A 21,921-nucleotide genomic window follows, 5' to 3' on the forward strand; every position below is an offset into this window, starting at 1 on the left:
GTCAGTTAAGCGTCCACCTCTTGATTTTGGCTCAGGTCATGATCTCAAGGTTCATGAGATCGAGCCCCACGTCGTTGTACTGAGTGTGGAGGCCTGCTTGGTGTTCTCTCTCCCTCTCTCTCTGCCCCTCCCTGCTCATGCTGTCTCTCTCTCTCTCTTTCTCTCTCAAAATGAATAAATAAAACTTAAAAAAAAATGAAAATTTTACTTCTACTAAGGGATTCTTTGCTTCTCTCCACTCAAATTATTGTGGAAATGTGAAAAAGCTTAGGCTTCAGAATGAGTAGATCTTGGTGGTTCTTGGGCAGATGAGTCCCCATCTCTGAGCTTGCGTCATAAGATGACACGTTCCACCCTGCAGGAGGGTGAGTGTGAAAGCAGATAAGAGCTTGTGTGCAACACCCAGTACACAGTAGGTGCTCACTAGGAGCTACTACTTCTAAAGTACTTCTCCCCAAAATTATATATATATATATATATTTTTTTTTTTTTTTTTTTTTTTTTTTTACCCTCACTCATGCCGAAGTTTTAGGAGGAACAGTTTGTAAGGAACCACTCTGAATCTTTTTCCCACAGGATGGCGCTGCTGACTCTTTGTGCTTGAGGGAAGACCATCTTTGTCTCCTGGAGCACCTTGGACCCCACAGACATTTGATAGATATTTGCTGATGTTCCAATTTAATAAACCTCAAGAACGGTGTAAAGCCTTTCATATGAGGTCCCTTCTCCCAAAGGGATGTGAAAACTTTTGCAGTGATTATTGGTTTTCATTTACATCTTAATGTGTGAGGGCTGGAGCCATAAACTGAAGAACCGGAAGTAGATACTAGCAACTGGAAATTCTGTGGGAGTGATGTAAATATCAAAGTAGACACTTTGTTTTTCCTCCAGTGGCTTTCTTGGCAGAAAATTAAAAAGGAAAAAATGGCTACACGATTTAAGAAAACATTGTGGTGTTTGGTGATAATAGCTTACATCTCTGTAATGCTTTCCAGCTTGCAGAATGCTTTCCTATTATTATTTCATTGAATTCTCGTAAGTGAATTACCTCCCAGAGGTGGGTAAGACAATACTGCATCACGGTTGAGGAAATGCTGCTTCTACCACTTACCTACCGTGTGGTTTATGTGGGTTATTTAAGCACTGCAAGCTTATTTCCTGAAGTTTTAAAACGAGAGTTTAATAATTTAGTTTTTAGTTACTCATACCTTCCTTTTAGGATCGCTGTACAGGTTATATGAGACGATGCGTGGACACTGCCAGCCCCCTAGTAAGTGCTTAATAAATGGTGACTTATGACATTAGGTGTGATAGTCCTTACTTCACAGATGAGGAAACTAAAAATTTAGACGGTCAGTTTGCTAAAGATCACACCATTAGTAGTCAGAACAGGAAGCAAATCGCGAATCCAGTTCTGCTGCCTCCAACTTGAGTCCTCTTTCCACTACACCTTAGCCAAGAAGCGTGAATCAGGAGGAATATTATAGTGCTTCTGCCGGCAAAACTCCCCGTGACCACGCACGTCGTACTCCGTATCTCTGGTGCATTGATCTTTTCAATGTCTCCTTTTGTATTCACAGAACATCATCAAAAAGGTGATTGGGCAGAAGTTTGTGTACAAGTTTGTCTCTTTCCCGGAGATACTGAAAATGGACCCTCACGCGGTGGAGATCAGCCGGGAGAGCCTTTTGCTGCAGGACAGCGACTGCAAGGCGCCTCCCGAGGGCCGCGAGGCACACAGACACGGCTTGTCAGCCCTCAAAAGCGCAAGCCGCAACGAATACATCCACTCAGGCCTGTACTCGTCCTTCACCATTAATTCCCTGCAGAACCCACCAGAATCCTTCAAGGCAATCAAGACAGAGAAGCTGGAGGAGCAGCCAGAAGACAGCCCTCCCGTGGAAGAAGTCAGGACTGTCATCAGGTTTGTGACCAATAAAACCGACAAGCACACCAGCAGGCCCGTGGTGCCCCTGCCCTCCACCTCTGAGGCCTTCCTGGCCTCGTCCGCCTCAGCCAAGGTCTCCTCTTTAATGTTGCCAAATGCCGCCAGCATTTCGTCCGCTTCACCCTCCTCGTCTCGGTCCCCGTCCCTGTCCCCCAGCTCGCCCCTCCCTTCTGAACACAGAAGCCTCTTCCTGGAGGCCGCCTGCCATGACTCCGATTCCCTAGAGCCCTTGAACCTGTCATCGGGCTCCAAGACCAGGTCTCCATCTCTTCCCCCAAAGGCCAAAAAACCCAAAGGCTTGGAAATCTCTGCGCCCCCGCTGGTGCTCTCTGGCACTGACATCGGCTCCATCGCCCTCAACAGCCCAGCTCTCCCCTCGGGATCCCTCACCCCAGCCTTCTTCACCGCACAGGTAAGAGCCGTCCCTGTCATCCGGGCTGCACGCAGACTCAGTGGCAGAGCAGAACGGAAGAAAGAGCAACCAAAGCAACTTCCTTCTGCCCTTCGAAAGATCACCTTAGGGCCCGTAGACCAAAGTCACGGTGTAGATGGGAAGGGAAGTTACTCTTCCATCCCCAGACCAAGGTGTTCAAAGAGAAAAGGTTTGGGATATCGACTGCAGTGTGACGCTCGATTGGTTTCTTGCTGTAAGTGGCTGAAAGTGATCATAATATGGAGCATGTGCCCTGGCCGTCAAAGGAGATCCAAACAGTCATTTCCTAGGGAAAGTTAAGCAGGCCGAGTGACGTTTCAGAAGGCATTTGGGCTTTGTGAAATTTGTATGACAGAGTCCTCTCTCGGGGCACCTGACGAAGTAGCTGTTTGTTTTCCGTTAATGAGAAGATAGATTTAACCGATACTGCCACTGCAGTCATCAGGGTGGATGTGCCTTGTCCTGTATTCTCTGACAAGAAATGTAAGGGCCACACCCAGTGGTGAGAAAGAGATTCTTCAATAAAAGCAGTGCTCCTCTGAGAAAACCCAGTTTCACGGGTCCACATCATGAGGGGGAGGAAAGCAAACTTGTGGAGTAAGAAAGTCTTCCGTGTTATTAACTCCCGAGAGAAGGCAGCCTTTTCCGCTAAGGTGCTGGTTGTTTTGTTTTGTGTTTTGTTTTGTTTTGTTTTGTTTTTTAAGTAATCTCTATGCCTGACGTAGAGCTCGAACTCACGACCTTGAGACCAAGAGTCACGTGCTTTACCAACTGAGCCAGCCGGGCGCCCCCGGACTTTTCCTTTAAATATGATACACAGATGCCCTTTCTTGTCCAGCTGGCGGTTGTAGGGCAAAGGCAGAGAAGGTGCCAGTAAACCCCATCTCTGCTTCCTCTGGAAAGCGGGGCACACTTTGGTGGCCGAGGTTAGACATATTGGCTTTGGGGTCACAGACCGGATTCCGTTCCTGGCTACGCTGCTTGGTGGCAGTGTGACGGTGGGCGCTCGCTCCCTGAGCCTGTTTGCACATCTGTGAAATGGGTTGTTGTGCGGATCGAACGGGATAATGGGCACGCTAAGAGAGCTAGCTACAGCTGGCAGGTATGATCCTGGAACTCGGAGGCAGGTGGGAGCGCCATCTCTGGCCTCTGCACTCGTGGCCGTAGACGTCCTTGCTGTAACCATCATGGGGGGAGGCGGCGCCATGGATTTTCATGTCTGCCAGCTACTGTTCTAAATGCTTGCCATGCACCACTTCAGTTCTTCTGCATGGCAGGCCCGTGAAGTAGATGCCGTTAGGTCCCGTTTTTCCAGCTGAGGTAAATGAGGCACGTGAAGTCAAGTAACTCATCCAAGGTCACAGTAACAGGTGGGAGAAGCAAACGTGAACCCTGTCAGTCTGCTCCAGAATCCATCCTCTTCGGTAAAATGTTCTTGGCATGCCCACTGGGAAAACACCCAGTTGTCCCTGATCGTAACAGTCTGTGGAGTCTGCCAAAGCCACTGAAAGCCACTCTTGGCCATTTTCCTCTCCATGGCTTCTCCCAAATTGATTGTGTCACCAGGATTTTGTGTCTGCTCAAGCTTGTGAGCCGGTCAGAATGAGCATGCTGCCCTTGTGCGGAGGGAGGGCGAAGGGCTCAGCTATGGTCAGAATGAGCACGTGTGCTTTCAATCAGGCGTCTTCTAATCAAACACAACTGTCCAGGGGCCGAGAACTGCTGAGTAAAATGGCTCAGAAACCGGTTCCTGGAGTAGCTCCAAGAAGTAACTGCCAGGGTGGACAATCTGAGGATGATCTCCCCTGGCCTCCTTTGTGTTTACAACTGTAAGGTTTAAGAGAGGTCTTGAGCAAGGCCAAGGCCAACTCTGATTTCCGTATCTGCTTTCTCTGTGAGCCTGTGTCACCGTCTCTGAACAGATGCCAGTCCCGTAGCTGTCTCAGGAACGCAGCTCAGGCTAGCCCTGTGGTTTTGGACTGGACACGGTGGGTCTAGGGTGGCTCTGCTCAGTGGGACTGAGGACGGATGGTATGGCTGGGCTGAGGGGAGGAGGAACCTTGACATGAGAAGGGATAGTGCGTGGACATGAACAAGTGAATGCTAAACTCGGGACTGGGAGACACGACCCACTAGAACAGCCTAAAGCCAGGGAGGGGAAACCAGAGGAAAGCCAGATGCTTTCATAAACCACCTGTGCCTTGGGCAGATGAGAGTGAGTGGTCCTCAGCCAAGCGGCGAGGGTAGGATGTTGATTGTGAGTTGGTGTCAGGAAGCCCAAGAAATGGGATCGGGGCTTCCAAAGGGAGAGAGGCCAAGGGCAGGGTCTGGCCTGGGGCTGAGAGTGCCTCTGGACCAAGCCGAGGGGTCAGGGGGTGGCCACTGGGTAGTGCTCTGAATGGATTCAGAGGAGTTAAGGGTTGCCTTTGGGGGATGGTGGAATCTCAGGACTTGAATTCCCTCACCTTCCAGCAGCGTCAGTTCTGCACCCAGTGCAGCCAACGGTGGCTGACAGGGAGGAAGAAACCGGAGGGAGGCCAGAGCAAGGGCAGGACTCGGGTCAGGTGTTCATCCAAGTCGTTTCTCCGAGATCGGACGGGACGGTCACACCTGTCTCGGCTTGACAGTCCTCCAGGTGTTTAGGGCAGGCTTGGAGTCAGTGTAGGATTTGGATTCTCAGAGATTCCCTCCCCCAGGAACTGCTTTGGGTGCCTCAGAAACTAACCCTGGAGCCACGGTTCTCCCTCAGTGCACAGTCAGAGGCAAGGTCAGCTCTCTCAGCGGCTGGCCTCATCCCGAGGGGTGAGCCCATTTCCCCGAAATCCTCCCAGGGGGTGGGAGTGAAAACCTTCCCTTTGCTTCCAGGTCAACTCCAGGGGTTTCCTCGCCTGAAGGAGACTTGGGCCTTTGCCCCCACGGGCAGCAGTGATGTCTCATTCCTGCAGCTCATTGGTTTCCCTCCTACCTTCGCACTTTCTATCACAGAAATTACTTTCCTCTGTGGGCTGTGCTGTGTGCAGCGACACCTTTGTACGTTAACATTGTTACCAGTGGGAACCTCCTATCAACCTTTCTTTACCCTTGTCTTTAAAGAAGAAATGAAAGGTGTGCTGTAATAACTTGATACCCTGAAAATGAAATTCCCAAGAATTTAGTTTATTTATCCCAAGAACCGTTTATTTATTTTTTACTCATCCCAAGAATAATTCCCAGTTACTTTCAGCCAGAAATATGGCAGGAGGAATGGTAGGATTAAGAGCATCTTGGCACGAGCAGGGTCATGTGGTTACAGTTCCCTCCGGGGATCATCTTCAACCACCTACCTTGCACAGGCCCAAATTCAGATTTGAAACACCTAGGGTATGACGCGCATGAAAAAATGTGTATTATGCCCCAAACCATAGCCTCCGTGCCCTTCCGAACTACGTGTGGCGCATCCGCTGGGACCCGTACTGCCCAGTCGTGGTTACTCTTGGGAACCAAGATTATGAATATAGACGGACGTGATGATCACCCAAACACCCCTCAAGGGTGGATATGAGGAACTGAGGACAGAGCGTACAAAAGCCAGCTGCGTACCCAGCAGTGATGTAGTTGGAGCTCAGCCACTGAGGTCACACTGGACGGTTGGTAGAAGAGCAAGGATGTTCTCTCTCATGGCATGAACTACAGAAGTTGAGATGAGGGAGGAGCCAAGATGTGAAACCCTCTTGGTTCCTAGCCAGGCGCCATAGAGACCGGAAGAGTGCCAGCTGGCTGGTTCCGTGCGTCCTCTGCACCGTGGTATTGTCTGTCACTCTTCCTTCCGTTTGTCTCTTCTGTTCGGTGTCTCCCTCCTCACCTGTTCTCAATGTGCAGTTAGTTCAGAACCGGAGGCTGCCCCGTTGCTTTTCCCTTCATTTATGCCAAGGCCTCTGTTAATCTCACGTGTGATGTTTAAGATGCTGAACTCAGATATGCGCGGGCATCGGGGCATGAACTCCTCGTCAGAGTCTGAGCATGCACGCCCCAGGCTGTTTTATTAGCAGCGGCCTTGATTGGCATTAATTGAGTGGAGAAAACCTGCAGAGGACTGAAATGTGAAAACCTCCTTTCTTCACGTGCTGGTGGAGGTAACAGCTTTGGGCCAAAATCATGAGGTGGGAATTTGTGGAGTAAAATGGATGTGTCTGATGAGGAGCACTGAGGATATATTGCCTCGTGTCCCATCTCTGGACTGGTTTCTCATCCTACTGTCTCCTTTGCCATTATCACAAAAGCAAAAACGATTTTCCCCTTCATCCCACTGTCCACAACACTTTTCCAGCTTAGCCTAAAGCTTTCTCTATACTGACCCTATAGGGGACAGGTGGTCCTTCTAGAAGCTCTCGGCAGTGGAAGATGTTGCTGGTAGAGTTTTGCGTGACTTGGCACTCCAGCTGAAGGTTCTTCCTTCCCTGGGCTCTGGGCTGCCCAGGATAAACAAATTGTGATAATGCCCTCCCTCTCTCCACCTCCGGGCCTGTCTCATCTCCCTCCTTTGCCTTCTTGGTTCCACTGCCTCCTCCCAATTCTGCTCTTAACTCCTTTCCCCCTCCTGCCACTTGCTACATCTCCTGTAGACTCGCGTGGAGTTCTGTTGGAACTCTCATGGAACCCTTTCATTAAGATCAGCACATTGAGTGCTACACAAACTTTTGTGTGATTTAACTTCTCTCTTAAAGTCTTTAAAATCGTTGTTTTTACTTGAATTTGGGCAACTCCAGGAGTCTGCCAGAAATAGTTGACATTTATTTGAGGATTTGTTTTTAACCCCAGAATGGCATTGTCATGGAGACTAAGATCTGTGATGTTTGTAGACTAAGACTAAGTCATGGAGACTGAGAGACTAAGATTTGTGATGTTTGTTGGTACAACAGAATGTTAAGCGGACATCCTGATCTCCTCTCCTTTATTTTCTAGAGCCCCCAAGACTTACCAGTATCTCATATTCCTAAGTCAAATAATCCACATATACTTGTTGTTGAGTGGCTCATGCACATCCTATTTGGTCAGTAATGAACAGTTACTATGTTAATTAATTCATCTAGGAGATAACTGTTCAATACCTACTCTTTGCTAGTGATTGAGGTATACAGAGGTGAACAAGGTAGACCGTTCCTGCTCTCATAAGCTTGCTGTCCATTAGGTAAAGAATATGGGGTAATATAACTTAGGGTGATGTGAAATTATAGGGGACGCTGAAAACTGGATGAGGAATTCAGACTCGTTTTGGTAAGAAATTAACAGCTTGCTGGGATTTTTAAAGAGAAACAAATTCCCTTTAGAATCTATCAACAAATAATTATTGAGCATTATTTGCGAATCACTGAAAGGATACCAGGAGTATGTACAGTGCCTATTTTTATGACCTTAGGACCTAGCCAAAACAAGGCACGCACGCGCGCACACACACACACACACACACACACACACACAGCATGTGGCAAGGGTCAAATACACAGTGCAGAGAAGCACCATAGGAACAGAAGAGGGGAAAGATCATTCAGTCCAATTCAACATATAGGAAGTGAGCACCTATTACATGTAAGATGCAGTGCTTGGAGCTGGGGATACAAACATGAATTAGTCCCTGATCATTAGGAGCTCATAACTTGCCTTAAGTTCTTTGATACACTATTCCAGATCAGTACAGAAGAAATATTAAGAAGGTATTAATTTTGCTGGGGATGGGGAACGGTGTTGACAGGGCTTCCTGGAAGGCATGAGCACACTTGGGCAGGGTAGCGACCATCTGGCACATAAGGTGAGGGGGGCATTGTAGGCAGAGGAACAGCTTGAACCAAGCCATAAAGATATGAAACAGCTTAGTGAATGAGGGGCAGTACAGTGGTTCAGTAGGGAGTGGGGACAAATTGCAAAGGTGAAGCCCGTGGTTGGGAGATGGGGCATGAGTGACATAGTTGTGTTTTAGAACTCATCTTGATGACGTGGATTGGGGAGGGGTGAAGCCGGAACCAGTTAGGATACTATTATATTCCAGATGAAAGACAAGGGGGATCTAAGGCTGTGACAGTTGGGTGGGGCCAAAGGGGACAGATGTGAGAGAGACATAGGGAATGCCATCCACAGGTGTGAAGGTGGTAGGGGAGCGCCAGAAGTTGAGTATGAGGAACGCCAGAAGTTGAGTATGAGGAGCATAGGATAGGAATAAGCTTGCGGTGAAAGGTTACATGTCCATTTTGGGCCATCAAGAGTGTGAGGAACCTGTATGACATAGAACATCCAGTTCCAGCTGGAGCTAAGGAGTTTGGGACTGAAGATAAAGTTAGGGAGTCACCAAAATGTAAGGGGTGCCTAAAATCATGGAAACAGGGTACCCCAGGGAAATAAGGTCTGGGTGGTCAGGGAAGGTTCTGGAACAAGTGCTAAAGGACTGGTAGGCTGGAATTCTATAGTGTTCAGGACACATGAAGCAAAGTAGGAGGGTTCATATAAGGAAATTAGGGAGCATATGAAACCAGGTCATGGGGCAACCCAGAATTGTGGCTAATGAATTTTTTCCCCCTGAAACAATGAATTTCAAAGGAAGATAGTATGTTAGGGTGACTGATTTGGTAGCGGTGCTCAGAATAGATTGGAAGAGGGGCACCTGGGTGGCTCAGCTGGTTAAGTGTCCCACTCTTGGTTTTGGCTCAGGTCATGATCTCACGGTTTGGGAGTTGGAGCCCTACATCGGGCTCTGTGCAGACAATGCAGAGCCTGCTTGGGATTCTCTCTCTGCCCCTCCCCTGCTTTCTATCTCGCTCTCAAAATAAATACACTTAATAAAATAAAATGAAGACTAGATTGGAAGAGAGGCCAGAGGTGGACTGGTTTAGGTGGCCTTTGTTGAATGCCATTTGGTAAGGTGATAGGCCTTGAATGCAGCAGAAATGGAAATGGGGGAAATAAATAAGAGAGTCACTTCAAAGAAGGATCCACAGGCCGTGCCCAGAGGTTGTAGCAAGTGGGAGGCATTTTGCATCTCAGTGACTAGGATGCTGGGTTGTAGACAGGGCTGTAAGTCCGGGGATCGTGTCTTGTCCTATCATTGTATCCTTGGCACCTGATACATACCATGTGCTCAGTATTTCTTGCGTGGATAGATCAGTGGTGGTATTGATAGACACGGGGAGTCCTAAGAAACACTAGGTTTGGAAAGAAGGTGAGGAAGGCCGGTTTGAACAGGCGGGGCATTCCAAGTTGACACGTCCAACAGGTGACAGATATGTGAGGGGATGCACCTGGAGTTACAGATCACTTCAGCTCATCAAGTATTTAGAAACTGGGTACCACAGGAGGAATAAAGATGAGCAAGATGCCTTAAACGTTACAGAAAGAGGCATAATAAGAATATGCAAATTAACATAATGAGGTAGAAAATGTTAAGGAAAAAGTGGTTATAGACTGTTATACAGATTCAGGAAAAAGAGGAAAGATTGAGGGAAAAGCAGTAAAGTCTCCTTTGAAGGGGTGGCGTTTTGATGGGCAGAGGGAAGCAGGGGTAGGGTGGAGGAGGAGGTCTGAGGGCACGGTCCAGGCAGAGGGCCTTGAACCAGGGCACTCAAATGGGGTATGTCTGGGCAATGCCAGCTCACCAGGTTTAGCTCAAATGTGCAGGCTTTTTAGGAGACCCTGTATTATGCAGAAGAACTGCGTTGGGGTGGGGGAGATGAAAACGAGATCCCGATAGGAAGGTCTTTCCCCTTGAACATCAATACCCTTTGCCTTGGGTCCTCGGGCCTCTCCTTCCCTACAGCTGATGGGATCAAGAACTCCCTGTCTGCCATCCCGAAGGGCCCATTTACTAAAATATCCTTTGGTGAAGGAAGAGGAAGCATGCATTTTGCCTGTGGCTTCTTTCTTTAGCCTCTAGCCCTCGGGCCCAGCCCATACCACCTTGCCTGACTCCAAGAGCTTGTGGAAAGAGGCTCTGAAAACTCACTGTACTGGAGATTAGCCAGGGTGAGCGTTAAGAGGACCGTCCCTTGAAAGAGCAACCCAAATAGTTTTTTCTTTATAGCCAGATCTTCAGGGAGAACGGGGATGGGAGGGAGAAGAGTGAATGAAGTTATTTCAAAAATATTTATTTGCATATATTAATAGAAGATATTTCAGACATGTGAAATTGATGGCTGCTGTATTCTGAGTACATCCTGCATCCCTGAGAAACAAGTGTGCATGCATTTTAGACTAAAATACAAATTCTACACTTCATGTATTGCTCAAAAGATCACAAAGGAGTGGATGTATACTTATGGCCATGAATAAGAGAAAGCTAGCTAGCTGGGTTTTGTAGTCTAGGCTTATTGTCTCTTTCAAGCTTGGGGAGCTTCATTGGTAAGTAAGCTAGGAGGCCCTGAACACACTGTTAATGTGGCATATTGTGGTTGGAATTTGGTTCCAGTGCAACGTGCAAATATTAGTTCTCCGATCACTTGAGCTTGAGCCTAATATGGCCAAGAGGAGCCTTGAAGGTACCGGCAGGTGCCTGGTTTCAGGACATTGAGTACGGTTATATATACATTGAGAATTTCTCCCATGAACAGATGAAATTCATAGAATACGTCAGGTTCACTTTTTATGAACACTTCTTGAGCGTTTGCTGTGTGCCAGGCACATGTATAGAGTTTTATAGACCATCTTATTTCATCTTCCTAGCAATCCTGTAATGTAGGCATTTTTTTCCTCCCCATTTTACAGATGAGGAGACCAAGGCAGAGAGAGATGACCTTAGTAGTAAGTAGTGGTTCTGAGGTTGGAACACTGGCAGAGCCCATGCTAAAAAAGTCTTAATCGTCAGACCAGATGGCCTGGTGCATTTGTGAAACGGCCTTGCATTAGAACTGGGAAGCACCTCCAGAACACGTATTTATCCTAATAACCTCACTGGTCATTCCACGTGTAGGCAATGCTGTGGAATCAAAGATTCAAATGACTTGGTATAAATTAGTTCACCTTTCAGTAGCTTCACAGTTTGAGAACCTTTGGAGGTTTGTCTCCTTTCTGCTGAACACAGCAGACCTTTCAACTTAGGTTTATGCCACATGTTCCCGATAATTAACAAAGCTGCTGAAGCCAATTCTAGGAAAAAATAACACTCTAGCATCCAACATGATGCAATGTGCACACTGGAGCCTTTGCTGTGGTTCTCATTACACAAAGCACCTTACTGACATCATAAAACCGCGGAGGGGCTCCTTCTAGTCACCAAAGGTGCAAAACCACCCTGGGCCAGGAGGTTGCCTCAGCTGAGAACAAAAGCCATGCAGACTTAGCAGCTGGGCGAGTTGTTTCTTCTGCCCTCTAGCTGGCTTGCAGGCCAGGACTCCTGCTGTGTGTGCGCGAGCAGATGCAGTCCTTGGCACTCCCCTGGGAAACCCAGAGTTTTGGCTTTACACCCAGTCTAACAAGAAAGAATTTTTCCCCCTCCAAACCATTGCCAGGGAGATGAATTCTCATCAGCCCCACATCCGGAGTGGAATTTGGAAAACCTAGTTCAGAACTTTTGAAGAAGCTGCTACAGGGTATTTTAACAGCAAATCCTAAAATCTGAAAGGGCTGCTGCTTTCTGGGAAAGTGAAGCTCGAGAGGCCCTTTAAAAAGTGTGTGTGTGTGTGTGTGTGTGTAACCCAAGTAGTGGATGTCCATTGTAGGAAAATAAGAAAAGAGATAAAAATATAGCCCCTTCATGGAGTCCCATTTTGTACACTAAATCTTGTTTAATGGGGGAAGGGAGGCAAATTGAAGAGACCACCTGGACAAAAGTTGCTATAAACTTGTTTCACAACTAGAATGTTTAGGGGAGGTAACTTGTCCATACTTTTCTCCTTTATAAAATTGCTAATACAGTTAGCATTGAAGAAAATTCAACTGTGCACAGCCTTGCAGAAATAACATGGTTTCCAGATTTTCCTAAGATGGTGAGGCTTGTTTCTTGGTTCAAGGCTAGTGTACCTAGCCTCAGTGCTGATCACGGCTAGAGTCAGCTGATACCTTTATCAAAATCTGTGTGCTTTTTTCCCAGACACCAAATGGATTGCTTCTGACCCCGAGTCCACTGCTATCCAGCATACATTTCTGGAGCAGCCTTAGTCCAGTTGCTCCTCTGAGTCCTGCCCGGTTGCAAGGGCCAAACACGCTGTTCCAGGTGAGCATTTAGAAATGAACTTGTACACACTAAACTTCTAAGGGATGTGTTTCCCCAGTAAATCCTGCATAGGTTACAGAACACTACCCTCCATTTGGTTAAAATGTGAAGTTTCCAAAGGGAGATGATGGGCTATAAGAGCCAGCCTTCAAAGGCAGACATTTTCACTGAGGCAGAAATAGCGTATTTGTGTCAGATATCCACAAATGGAACAATTAATTCTCGAAGTATTTGGATATCTTTACTGCCTATAAGAACTGGAAATTTATTCAGGAAAAGGGACTTTAAAATGATTTTATAGTAGCTCATACTTTAAAAAATTAATCAACATATTGACATTACTTGAAATAAACTGAAAAACAAAAATAATGAAGAATTTCCATACTGTAATAGAAAAGTGATCTGTAGAATTCTGTGAATCATCCTCAAGTTCTCCCTGTTCCATAAGAAAGGAACATCCAGGGCATTTGGTTAAAAACAATCGTAGCTGCTTTATCTTGCACAAGTCCTGTTACTAGGTAGGCACGTTTATTATTCATTCACACACTGCAATTATGCAGTGCATTGCCTGCTATCGTGTGGTAATCAGTATTTCCTCTTTGAAAGACTCAAAGACTGTTTCTCACAGACCAAGATGTTATTACTAAGGGAATAGAGTCCTAGGGATAGGAGCGAAGCGAAGCTGGGAGAAGTGAAAACACCCTCTCTCTAGCCTGTTGATCTCATCCACCCTAAATCCCATGCCTGCCCCCCCCCCCCCCCCCCCGCCACCGAGTGGCTCACCCAAGATAGTTGTAGTTCTTTTCTCCCCTTGCACCTAGCACTGACCACTCTGTATTTATGATTGCCTGTTCGCCTGGCAATCTCCACTAGACTGTGGGCCCTCAGGAGGCTGGAATTGCATCGTGTTTCTTGTTTACTGCGGCGTGCCCCCTGTGTCGGGCACATCGCTGGGCACACAAATGATGCTTAGTAATTATCGCTGACTGACTAAATGAATGGATGTCTAAGAATTCACCAAGAAACTGGAGCACCTGATGGCTCAGTCTGTAGAGCATGTGGCTCTTGATCTCACAGTCGTGAGTTGGAGCCCCACGTTCAATGTAGAGATTATTTTAAAAAGAAAAGAATAAGAATCGTCTAAGAATGTTGTTAAAAAGATCAGGTCTCCATGCTTTTCTGAGTGGGTCATTTTGCTTGTCAAAGTTAATATTTACCTTCTCTGTGCCAGGGGCTATACATGCTGGGATTTAGGGTCTTGGAAGAAAGGTAGAGCTAAAGAGGTTTTGATTGCTATCTTGCTTCTCTGGTTTCCTAGGAAGGTTGAGGTAGGGACTGTATATCCCTAGAGTAATCAAGTTTCTCTTCAGGCCTGTCTTCGCATCACAAGAAATTGAGCTATGGTCATACACGGCCAACATGTTGATTCTTATCCATCTGAACTCAGGCAGGGAAACAAAAACTAGAAGCAGTGAGCAAAAAGCAGTGAGCAAGTGAAGTACTGGCAAAGTTTCAGATTAGTAATCTTTTGGTAGAGTTAAAAGACCTTACTTCCTGGTATTCAGGTTGGAGCAGCAGTCTTCTAGTATTCGAGTTCCTGATTAGAGCAGAAGTTGTTTGGAGCATGTGTACGGTGAGCTCTGTGGGCCTGGGGACTGAAGTCCTACTCCAGTCCTACATCTGACAAGGCCTCCGTAGGGTTCACTAGATGTTTGGGAATAACGAATGGAATCTCCCTTCCTTCCTTACTGGGAATTCTGCCACCTGACTGGTATAGGGCTTAGTGATCTCCTAAGGAATCCATGGAAAACTGGATAGTTAGAATCCAACTAACAAGTTGGGAGTTCTTTAGGATCCCTTGCCTTAGAATCTAAACCTTTTCCAGCCCATCACTCCTAACAGTGACAACTGCCCATGTCCGTAGTGTTTCTACACACTGTCAAGATAATAGGAACTCTGGGTGTTGGATATACATATCCTCGTCTCTTCGGTCATGGAGAAACCAGTAGCTCTCAAAGTTAGTGTGCAACAGAATCAGCTTAAATGGGGTGTTAAAAACTTGTTGGGCCCCAACCCAAGAGTTTCTGATTCAGAACATCTCGGTTGGGGCCTGAAAATAACATCTTTCCGAGATCGCAGTGATGCTGCTGCTCTAGGAATCCACTTTGAGAACCACTGCAGACCGGTGGTTCCTAATTTACAATTAGAATTCTGGAGAAGAAACTGCTGCATTTAAAGACCACCTGCTTCAAAATTTTCATTTCACAAAATGTACCTCTCCTCTCACCAGAGCCATTCAAAACAAAACTACAACCCAAACTACAAACACAAGGTCAGGATGAGGAATATAATCATTTTTAGATGGCTGGCAGGGCCTTGTGCCCTCTGTCATTAGGGTCCATAAAACTAAGGAAAAACAACTTTGTGCCCTTTAAAATATTATCACTCTTCCTGTGATAAGACCAGTTGTGATAGAAGTTGGAACCAGAAGTTTTTAAAACAGTAAGTAAAACGTAAGAATATTCGAAATTCAGATTATCAACAGTGCTTTCAAACTAATAATTTTCTTTAAAAATAACAAACTTTTCACATATACTGTAAATGTGTTGGAGGAATAAAAGAAATACACTTGGGCTACAGTAAGCTTTAAATGGTGCTGGCAAGTTTCCCGTTGTGATAATTAGAAAAGTAAGTCAGAATCCTTAGGGTAACAGTTGACAGAGTGGAAGAGTTTTTGCACAGAAGGTCCACTGGTATAATTATTGTGGCAAGTTATAGCAGATCCTGAAGAATTTAAAGGAAGGGGAGAGAAGATACTAGTTTTTCTGGAAGAGGTATATTTAAAAATAAAGTGATTCTGGTCTGAACAGTTTGGTATTTGGAACTTTTATCTATAGGATGTCTGTTCCACTTTCGAAACAGACTGATCAAATTTGGAATAGGTACAGTTAATATCTCAAAACAAGGCAGGGCTAATTAAGGTTTTCAATTAAGAAGGTTTTCTGTAATTTTTAATTCAACAGATCTAACCCAGAAGAGATTTGCAGTGCTGTGTTATCAGGGATTGTAGAGGATATACAATATGGGAATAATAGACATATAAACAAAACGTTGTAGGAACCCAACAGGGACTAATTTTCTAGCTGGGGACTAGATGGAGGCTCCAGGAAACAAGTGACACCTGAGCTGGGAAGAAAGGACAGGATTTTGGGTGAGAGAAAAGCACCTTCTAGATAATTTGCATGATTTGACTATGCAAGTACACAGTCTGTTCAGGAAGGGACTGGGTGACTGGAAAAGCAGCTGTGGGCCTTGAATAGTATGCTCAGAGTTTTCCACCTTAATCTCTTAAGTAACCATGGGAGGCTTTCTTAGCTGGAGATAGTGTAATAAAAATCTCTATTTTAAATATTTCTTATAGTTTATTTTGAGAGAACGAGCATGAGTGGGGAGGGGCAGAGAGAGAGGAAGAGAGCAGGAATCCCAAGCAGGCTCCACGCTGTCAGCATGGAACCCGATGTGGGGCTCGAACTCATGAATCAAGAGATCATTACCCGAACCGAAGTCAGACACTTAACTGACTGAGCCACCTAGGTGCCCCTATATAATCTCTATTTTAGAAACATATTGCTGACAGCATGTGGAGAAAGGATTGAAGGGAGGGAAGGAAGAGATGAGAAAAATTTGTATTACTTCAAACACTGATGGGAAAATCATTTTTTAGATTATAGTGGAAATGGGAATATATTTAGAAGACATTCCAGGGGTAAAATTGAGAGGAAGACTTTTAGTTGGGTTTCAGGAGTAAGAAGTAGTGAAATTTAGGAAGAGACAAAGATTACTTTTGTATAAGAAGCTCACATTTTTTGAGGGCTACTATATGTTAGACATTGTTTAGAGTGCTTTTCGTGGCTTCTCATTTAATACAGTTGACCCTTGAACAATGTGGGGTTTAGGGGTGCTCACCCCCCCTTGCAGTTGAAAATCCATGTATAACTTCTGACTGTTCAAAAACATTAGCCTAATGTTGACCAGAAACCTTTCTGGTAACAGCTGACACATACTTTGCATGTTCCATGTATTACATGCTGTATGTATTCTTATAAAAAGTAAGCTAGGGAAAAGAAAATTGTAAGGAAAAGACGTTTACAGTATTATGCTGTTTGTTGAAAAAATTTGCAAACCTGTGTTGTTCAAGAGTCAGCTGTACTCCCAGTAGTTCTTTTTGAAAACCTAAGGAAACGAAGGCCCAGAGATGTTGCTCAGTTTACCCAAGACCGCATGTTAGTAAGTAGCAAAACCTGGATTCAAGTTTAGGGTCATGCTCCTATCACCACTCTGACTGACTTGAGTGAGCACAGAATTGCAGGCTATTGGGGAAGACGCACTGATGGGGACATCTAACTGATGGCAGGAAATGACTGTTGAGTCCAGTATGGGAGAAAGGCAGGCAGAGGGTAAAGTTGGGGGAATGCTGCAACTTAAGAGAGTGGACGTGGGGAGTCAATAAAGATGAAACATGCCAGAAAAGCCAGGCAAGAGGAACTACAACTGAGGAGGGCAGAAATCAATAATATCTAGATTTAAACAGGAAGATTAACAAAACCAAAAGCTGACCAGTAAAATGGTCACAAACCAAAATGAGATAAGACTGCAAATAAGCTAAAGGAATGAAAATTCAAAACCCGCTCTTCTTCCAGGGTCTATGCTAAAATCAAGTCAATGAGAATAGTAGTTAGGAGCATGGATCTTTTAAAAGAGTATAAGCTATATGTTTAATAGGTGTGATAACTCAGTTGAAATGGGTAAAATTCTACAAACAACTAAAATTCCAAAGTGTCAGAAAAGAAACAAATCCTTGAATATGTTAAATGACCATTAAGGAAATTGAAATAGTATTTAAAGAGCACCCCCACATGCTCTGTGGGGATAACCAAACTTACCTTACAGGATCCTAGATATCAACTGAAGTGACAACCACTGATAAACTGCAAGGCACCAGACATAAATTATTGAAATAGTTTGAAAATTGGACAAATCTATAAGTATTTATTGTACAGTACTTCTACCTTGTGCTAGGTTTTGCAGTTTGATATTCAGTATTGAAATTTAGTATTAACTTATCTAGACGAAATAGCAATTAAACTAGAAGATAGCCGGGAGATCATTTTGACACCTATCATTCTGGACAATGAAAATCTAGTTATGCATAGTAATGTATTAAAGGGAGGCCTTTAATTATTCTTGTTCAGTTGGGAGTATAGTTGTGGTTATTTCTTTCAGACCTGAAAGTTGTTATCAAAGCCAGCTACCTTTATCCCATTTATCATCTTAGTTGCCAACAATGCAAAAATTAACTTTTTAAGTATTGTTACCGTGAAGTAGGATATTATTTGTCATTGTAATTAAAAAGAATACTTCCTCAGCCCCAAAATATATTCTTGCTTTCTAAGCCTTTTAAGGTAAAGTACTTATTTTTAATAGTTACTGAGAAGCATCTTTACAGTACTCTGGACAAACCATGGCCATTTTCAAAATACTATTAGAAGTTTTACATGAGAACCAGGTTGAGTGTGTTGTCTTGCAAATCAGCATTCTGAGTAGCTTGGAACCTTTTAAAAGTATTAGAACATGCTTTAGCAACATATATACATTTTTTTTTTTCTAGTGGCCTAGGTATTTAATAATTAGGGAGATTTTCTGGGCCCTATTCTTTGCTCTGTGTAACCGTGATCTCATTCTGTAAAATAATTTGCAACCGACCTGTCTCCCAGGGGTGATCCACCGTGGTCTGTCTAGGAATGTAAAGAACTCAGGTTCTTCCCAATGGGTCTGCAATAATTATTTTAAAACTCTTTTGTTCCCTACAGTTTCCAACACTGCTTAATGGCCACATGCCAGTGCCAATCCCCAGTCTGGATAGAGCTGCTTCTCCAGTACTGCTTTCTTCGAACTCTCAGAAATCCTGATGACATCTGGCCACAATTAAAGACTTATTAACTGATGAGACAAATTTGTCCCCCTGGGCTAGTTTACCTGTGTCATGAGAAGGACATTGTGAAACCCTCTGTTAATTTGGTTTGCACTTTTCATAACATGGATGGTCTAGATTTATGTTAGCATTTTTAAAACTTTTTTTTTTATATTCAAGTATATATGAAGATCTGTTTGGCATTAAGTGAATTTTAATGTTTTTGTTTTGTATCTTCTTAGCTCTTAAGTGTTGAACACTGTTGACAGTGAAGAACTTTTCTTAATGGTTTTCAGTATAACTAATAAGGATGTGAAGCTTTTTTTCTCTTTAATTCCGCATATGCTGAACTATGCTTATAGACACTATAACCAGCTGTGCCTTCCTTTGCATTTAGTTTTATGTAAATGATTTATATATTTTTTAGTATTAAGAGAAAATGTTTGAAAGACAAAAATTAGTATCAAACAGCTCTCTAGTAGAATTTCATTATTTTCCACAAGTAGGCAACATGAAAGCATATTCATATTTTTCCTTTTCGCTTTCAATTGTATAAGAATTGCCTTAGAACCTCTTTTGAACTGAAATTCAGTAAATGTCCAAGTTAATGTTTTTATAAAATAAACTAAGCCATATTTAGAAAATAAACATTCATAAAAGAAAATGTTCTAAAGTGCATTTTTTAAAAAATGAACTTTGAAAGGCTAGCCACCTAGCTGTTTACAATCTTTTAGACTCCTCCCAAGCATAAACCGGAGATGGAAATCTACATCAAGTTCACTCTACCCATGGCCTTGAAATATCTATGTAAGCATGTTCTTATTTCAAAAAATCAGCTGTGGTTCTCCCAGTTTCCCTAGAGAATCACACCCCTGATATATTTCCTGTACCATTATGAGTTAGGGTAAACCCCTACAACCATAATTAACATTTAAAACACCTATGCTTTGGAAGAGGCTCACAGACAACAATTTTAGAACACCAAGTATCTTCATGTGTATAGGCATAGCCTTGCCTGTGAAACTGAGAGGTAGAATACATTGCTTTATGTATTACTAAGTTTATGGGGAGAATGAAGGAAACTGGATACAAGAAATATAAAACTCTTCAGGAACCTCATCATTATGGAACTGAATTAGTAACAATTTGGAGCACTCAGCAGTTAACTCTCTTGTGTAGCACAGTTTAGAGCAGTGATAACAGAAACATCAGGCACCACTCTAAGGCACTGTTCTGTACACGAGGTAGGAAAATTCTAATGTGGAGAGAACTGGAAAGTGTCCGGCACTTTCGATTCAAGATCAGATTATCATCCTGAACTATAAGTAACCAATTTGAAATATGGCTAAATAACTGACTCCAAAGTAGGTGTTAAGTGGCAAGGATTATGAAAAAGCATAAAAAATAAAGCTTGTAAAAACACATTTCTGCAATTTTCTAAAAATCTTGAGATTTTTCAATTGGAATTAAGCATCTCTGTACATCTCCAATATACAACTCTGGATATAAATTCCAAAATCCACAGACACTACTGTCACTCCCTCATAGGCTGAGGAAAATTCTGTACTAAAATAAAAGAGCTGGTCTGGGGAACTGAGATGTACCCAACATGAAATGCTACAGGTAGAGGGGGCCTTTGAGAATGCTTCTCACCACTGTCTCCACATAAGGCAATTACACAAACAACTGGGAGCTGCCTGAGGCCACACAGCTCATTAAAGATAGAACAGTGACTAGTGCTCAGTCCAGTTACGCTTTTCCACTCCTGGCTGTAACTAACTACTGGCCCCAAGCTCTATGTTAGAACATTAAAAACAATTCATCGGATAAGTGAAGAACATACCCCAAATGGAAGATTCTTACAGAGAAAGTTAATCAATGTACAAAAACTTCAACCAAAAATATTTTTAAGTGTATATGCTGATTGGAAATATTCAAATGACTATAAACCCAATTCCTATATTTCCTTCCTTGAAATACTATGGACTCTAGCTGTTTATTAGAAACGGAAAAACACCATAATTTTTATGGATCAGAAAACTATGACACAAATAGAGAATTGGAGGTATTGAAATGTAACTCTTATAGCTCTGCCTCATTCTGTGTGTGTGTGTGTGTGTGTGTGTGTGTGTGTGTGTGTGTTTTAACAGTTATTTTAGAGAATAGATTTCAAAGAACATATTAAATAACTTTTTCCTTTTTATTGTCTGCTTGATCAGTGTTAAACTACTACTATAGCTAAGGTTTTATAGAACTATAACCTAAACGTTGGTCTCTTTGTACACACCTTTTCTATGAGTGCATATCTTCATTCACTTTCATATATGTATCAATTTTACTATTGTTTTTGTTCAATAAATACTTTGTGATAAAAGGTGCAAGGAGGCAAGTGGGTTGGTTTACTTCCATTTACTTGGAACGATCCAAATTTTGCTTTTCTATATGGGTAAGAGCTGAAAAATAAGTCCTGGCCTCTAGCCTCAAATATGATACATCAAAACATGCTATTGTATATATAATCTGCTTCAAAGAGATATTTAATGAAACAATTATTGAGGTTGAATTGGTGAGGGTTGGGGAGGAGAAAGGGTTTGAAAAGTGGTCCCCTCATCTTTTAAATCTTAAGGTTTACCAATTATTCTACACTGAATGATAGGGTAGGTGATGAGGAAGGGAAAAAAACAAATGATCATTTCTTTTAGCTGCAACTAATATCATACTCAATGGTAACTGAAAGTGTTTTCCCCTAACATAAAGAACAAGGATACTCTCTGTTGCCAATTCTACTTCAACACAGTACCGAAAGTCCTAACCAAAGTTAATTAGGCAAGAAAAATAAATCCAAATTATACAGGATCTCTATTCATAGAAGACATCGTGTTACATGTAGAAAACCTTAAAGAACCCACAAAAAAAAGTTAATAACGTCAGCAAAATTATAGGACACAAAACAAAACAAAAATCATTTGTATTTCTACACACTAGCAAATGAAAAATTCAGAAAAGAAAATAATTCTGTCTACAATAACATCAAAAAGAATACAATACTTAGGAATAAAATTCATCAAGGAGGCACAAGACTTATATACTGAAAAACTACAAAACATTGCTAAAAGAAATTAAAGACATCCTGCATTTATGGACTGAAAGATTTAATATTAAGATCACAGAACTCCCAAATTAATCTACAGAGTCAATCAATGCAATTCCTATCACAATCCCAATGGCGTATTTCCTCAGAAATAGAAAAATCCCATCCTAAAATTTATATGGAATTTCAAGGGACCCTGAATAGCCAAAACATTGAAAAAAAAAGAACAGAGTTGGGGGACTCACTTCTTGATTTCAAAATTTACAAAGCTACAATCAATCAAAACACTGGTACTGGCCAAAAGAGA

General features: G+C 43.3%; 1 protein-coding gene across 4 annotated transcripts in view; it reads left to right on the top strand.

Annotated features, from left to right (window-relative positions):
- Positions 1 to 20,908, top strand: part of ELK3 (ETS transcription factor ELK3) — a 67,916-nt gene extending 47,008 nt beyond the window's left edge. Inside the window, exons 3-5 of one of the 4 annotated variants that reach the window (XM_042947432.1) lie at positions 1,581 to 2,360; positions 12,430 to 12,552; positions 18,423 to 20,908. In XM_042947432.1, coding sequence (XP_042803366.1) covers positions 1,581 to 2,360; positions 12,430 to 12,552; positions 18,423 to 18,521 — 1,002 coding nt within the window. In that variant the 3' untranslated portion in view covers positions 18,522 to 20,908. Of the gene's footprint in view, positions 1 to 1,580; positions 2,361 to 12,429; positions 12,553 to 18,422 lie in introns of those variants that run through there. The other 3 variants (XM_042947434.1, XM_042947435.1, XM_042947433.1) reach the window with 3 other exon arrangements.
- Positions 20,909 to 21,921: the final 1,013 nt, after the last annotated feature.

The sequence above is a fragment of the Panthera leo genome, chromosome B4, assembly GCF_018350215.1.
Source record: "Panthera leo isolate Ple1 chromosome B4, P.leo_Ple1_pat1.1, whole genome shotgun sequence".
NCBI lineage: Eukaryota > Metazoa > Chordata > Mammalia > Carnivora > Felidae > Panthera > Panthera leo.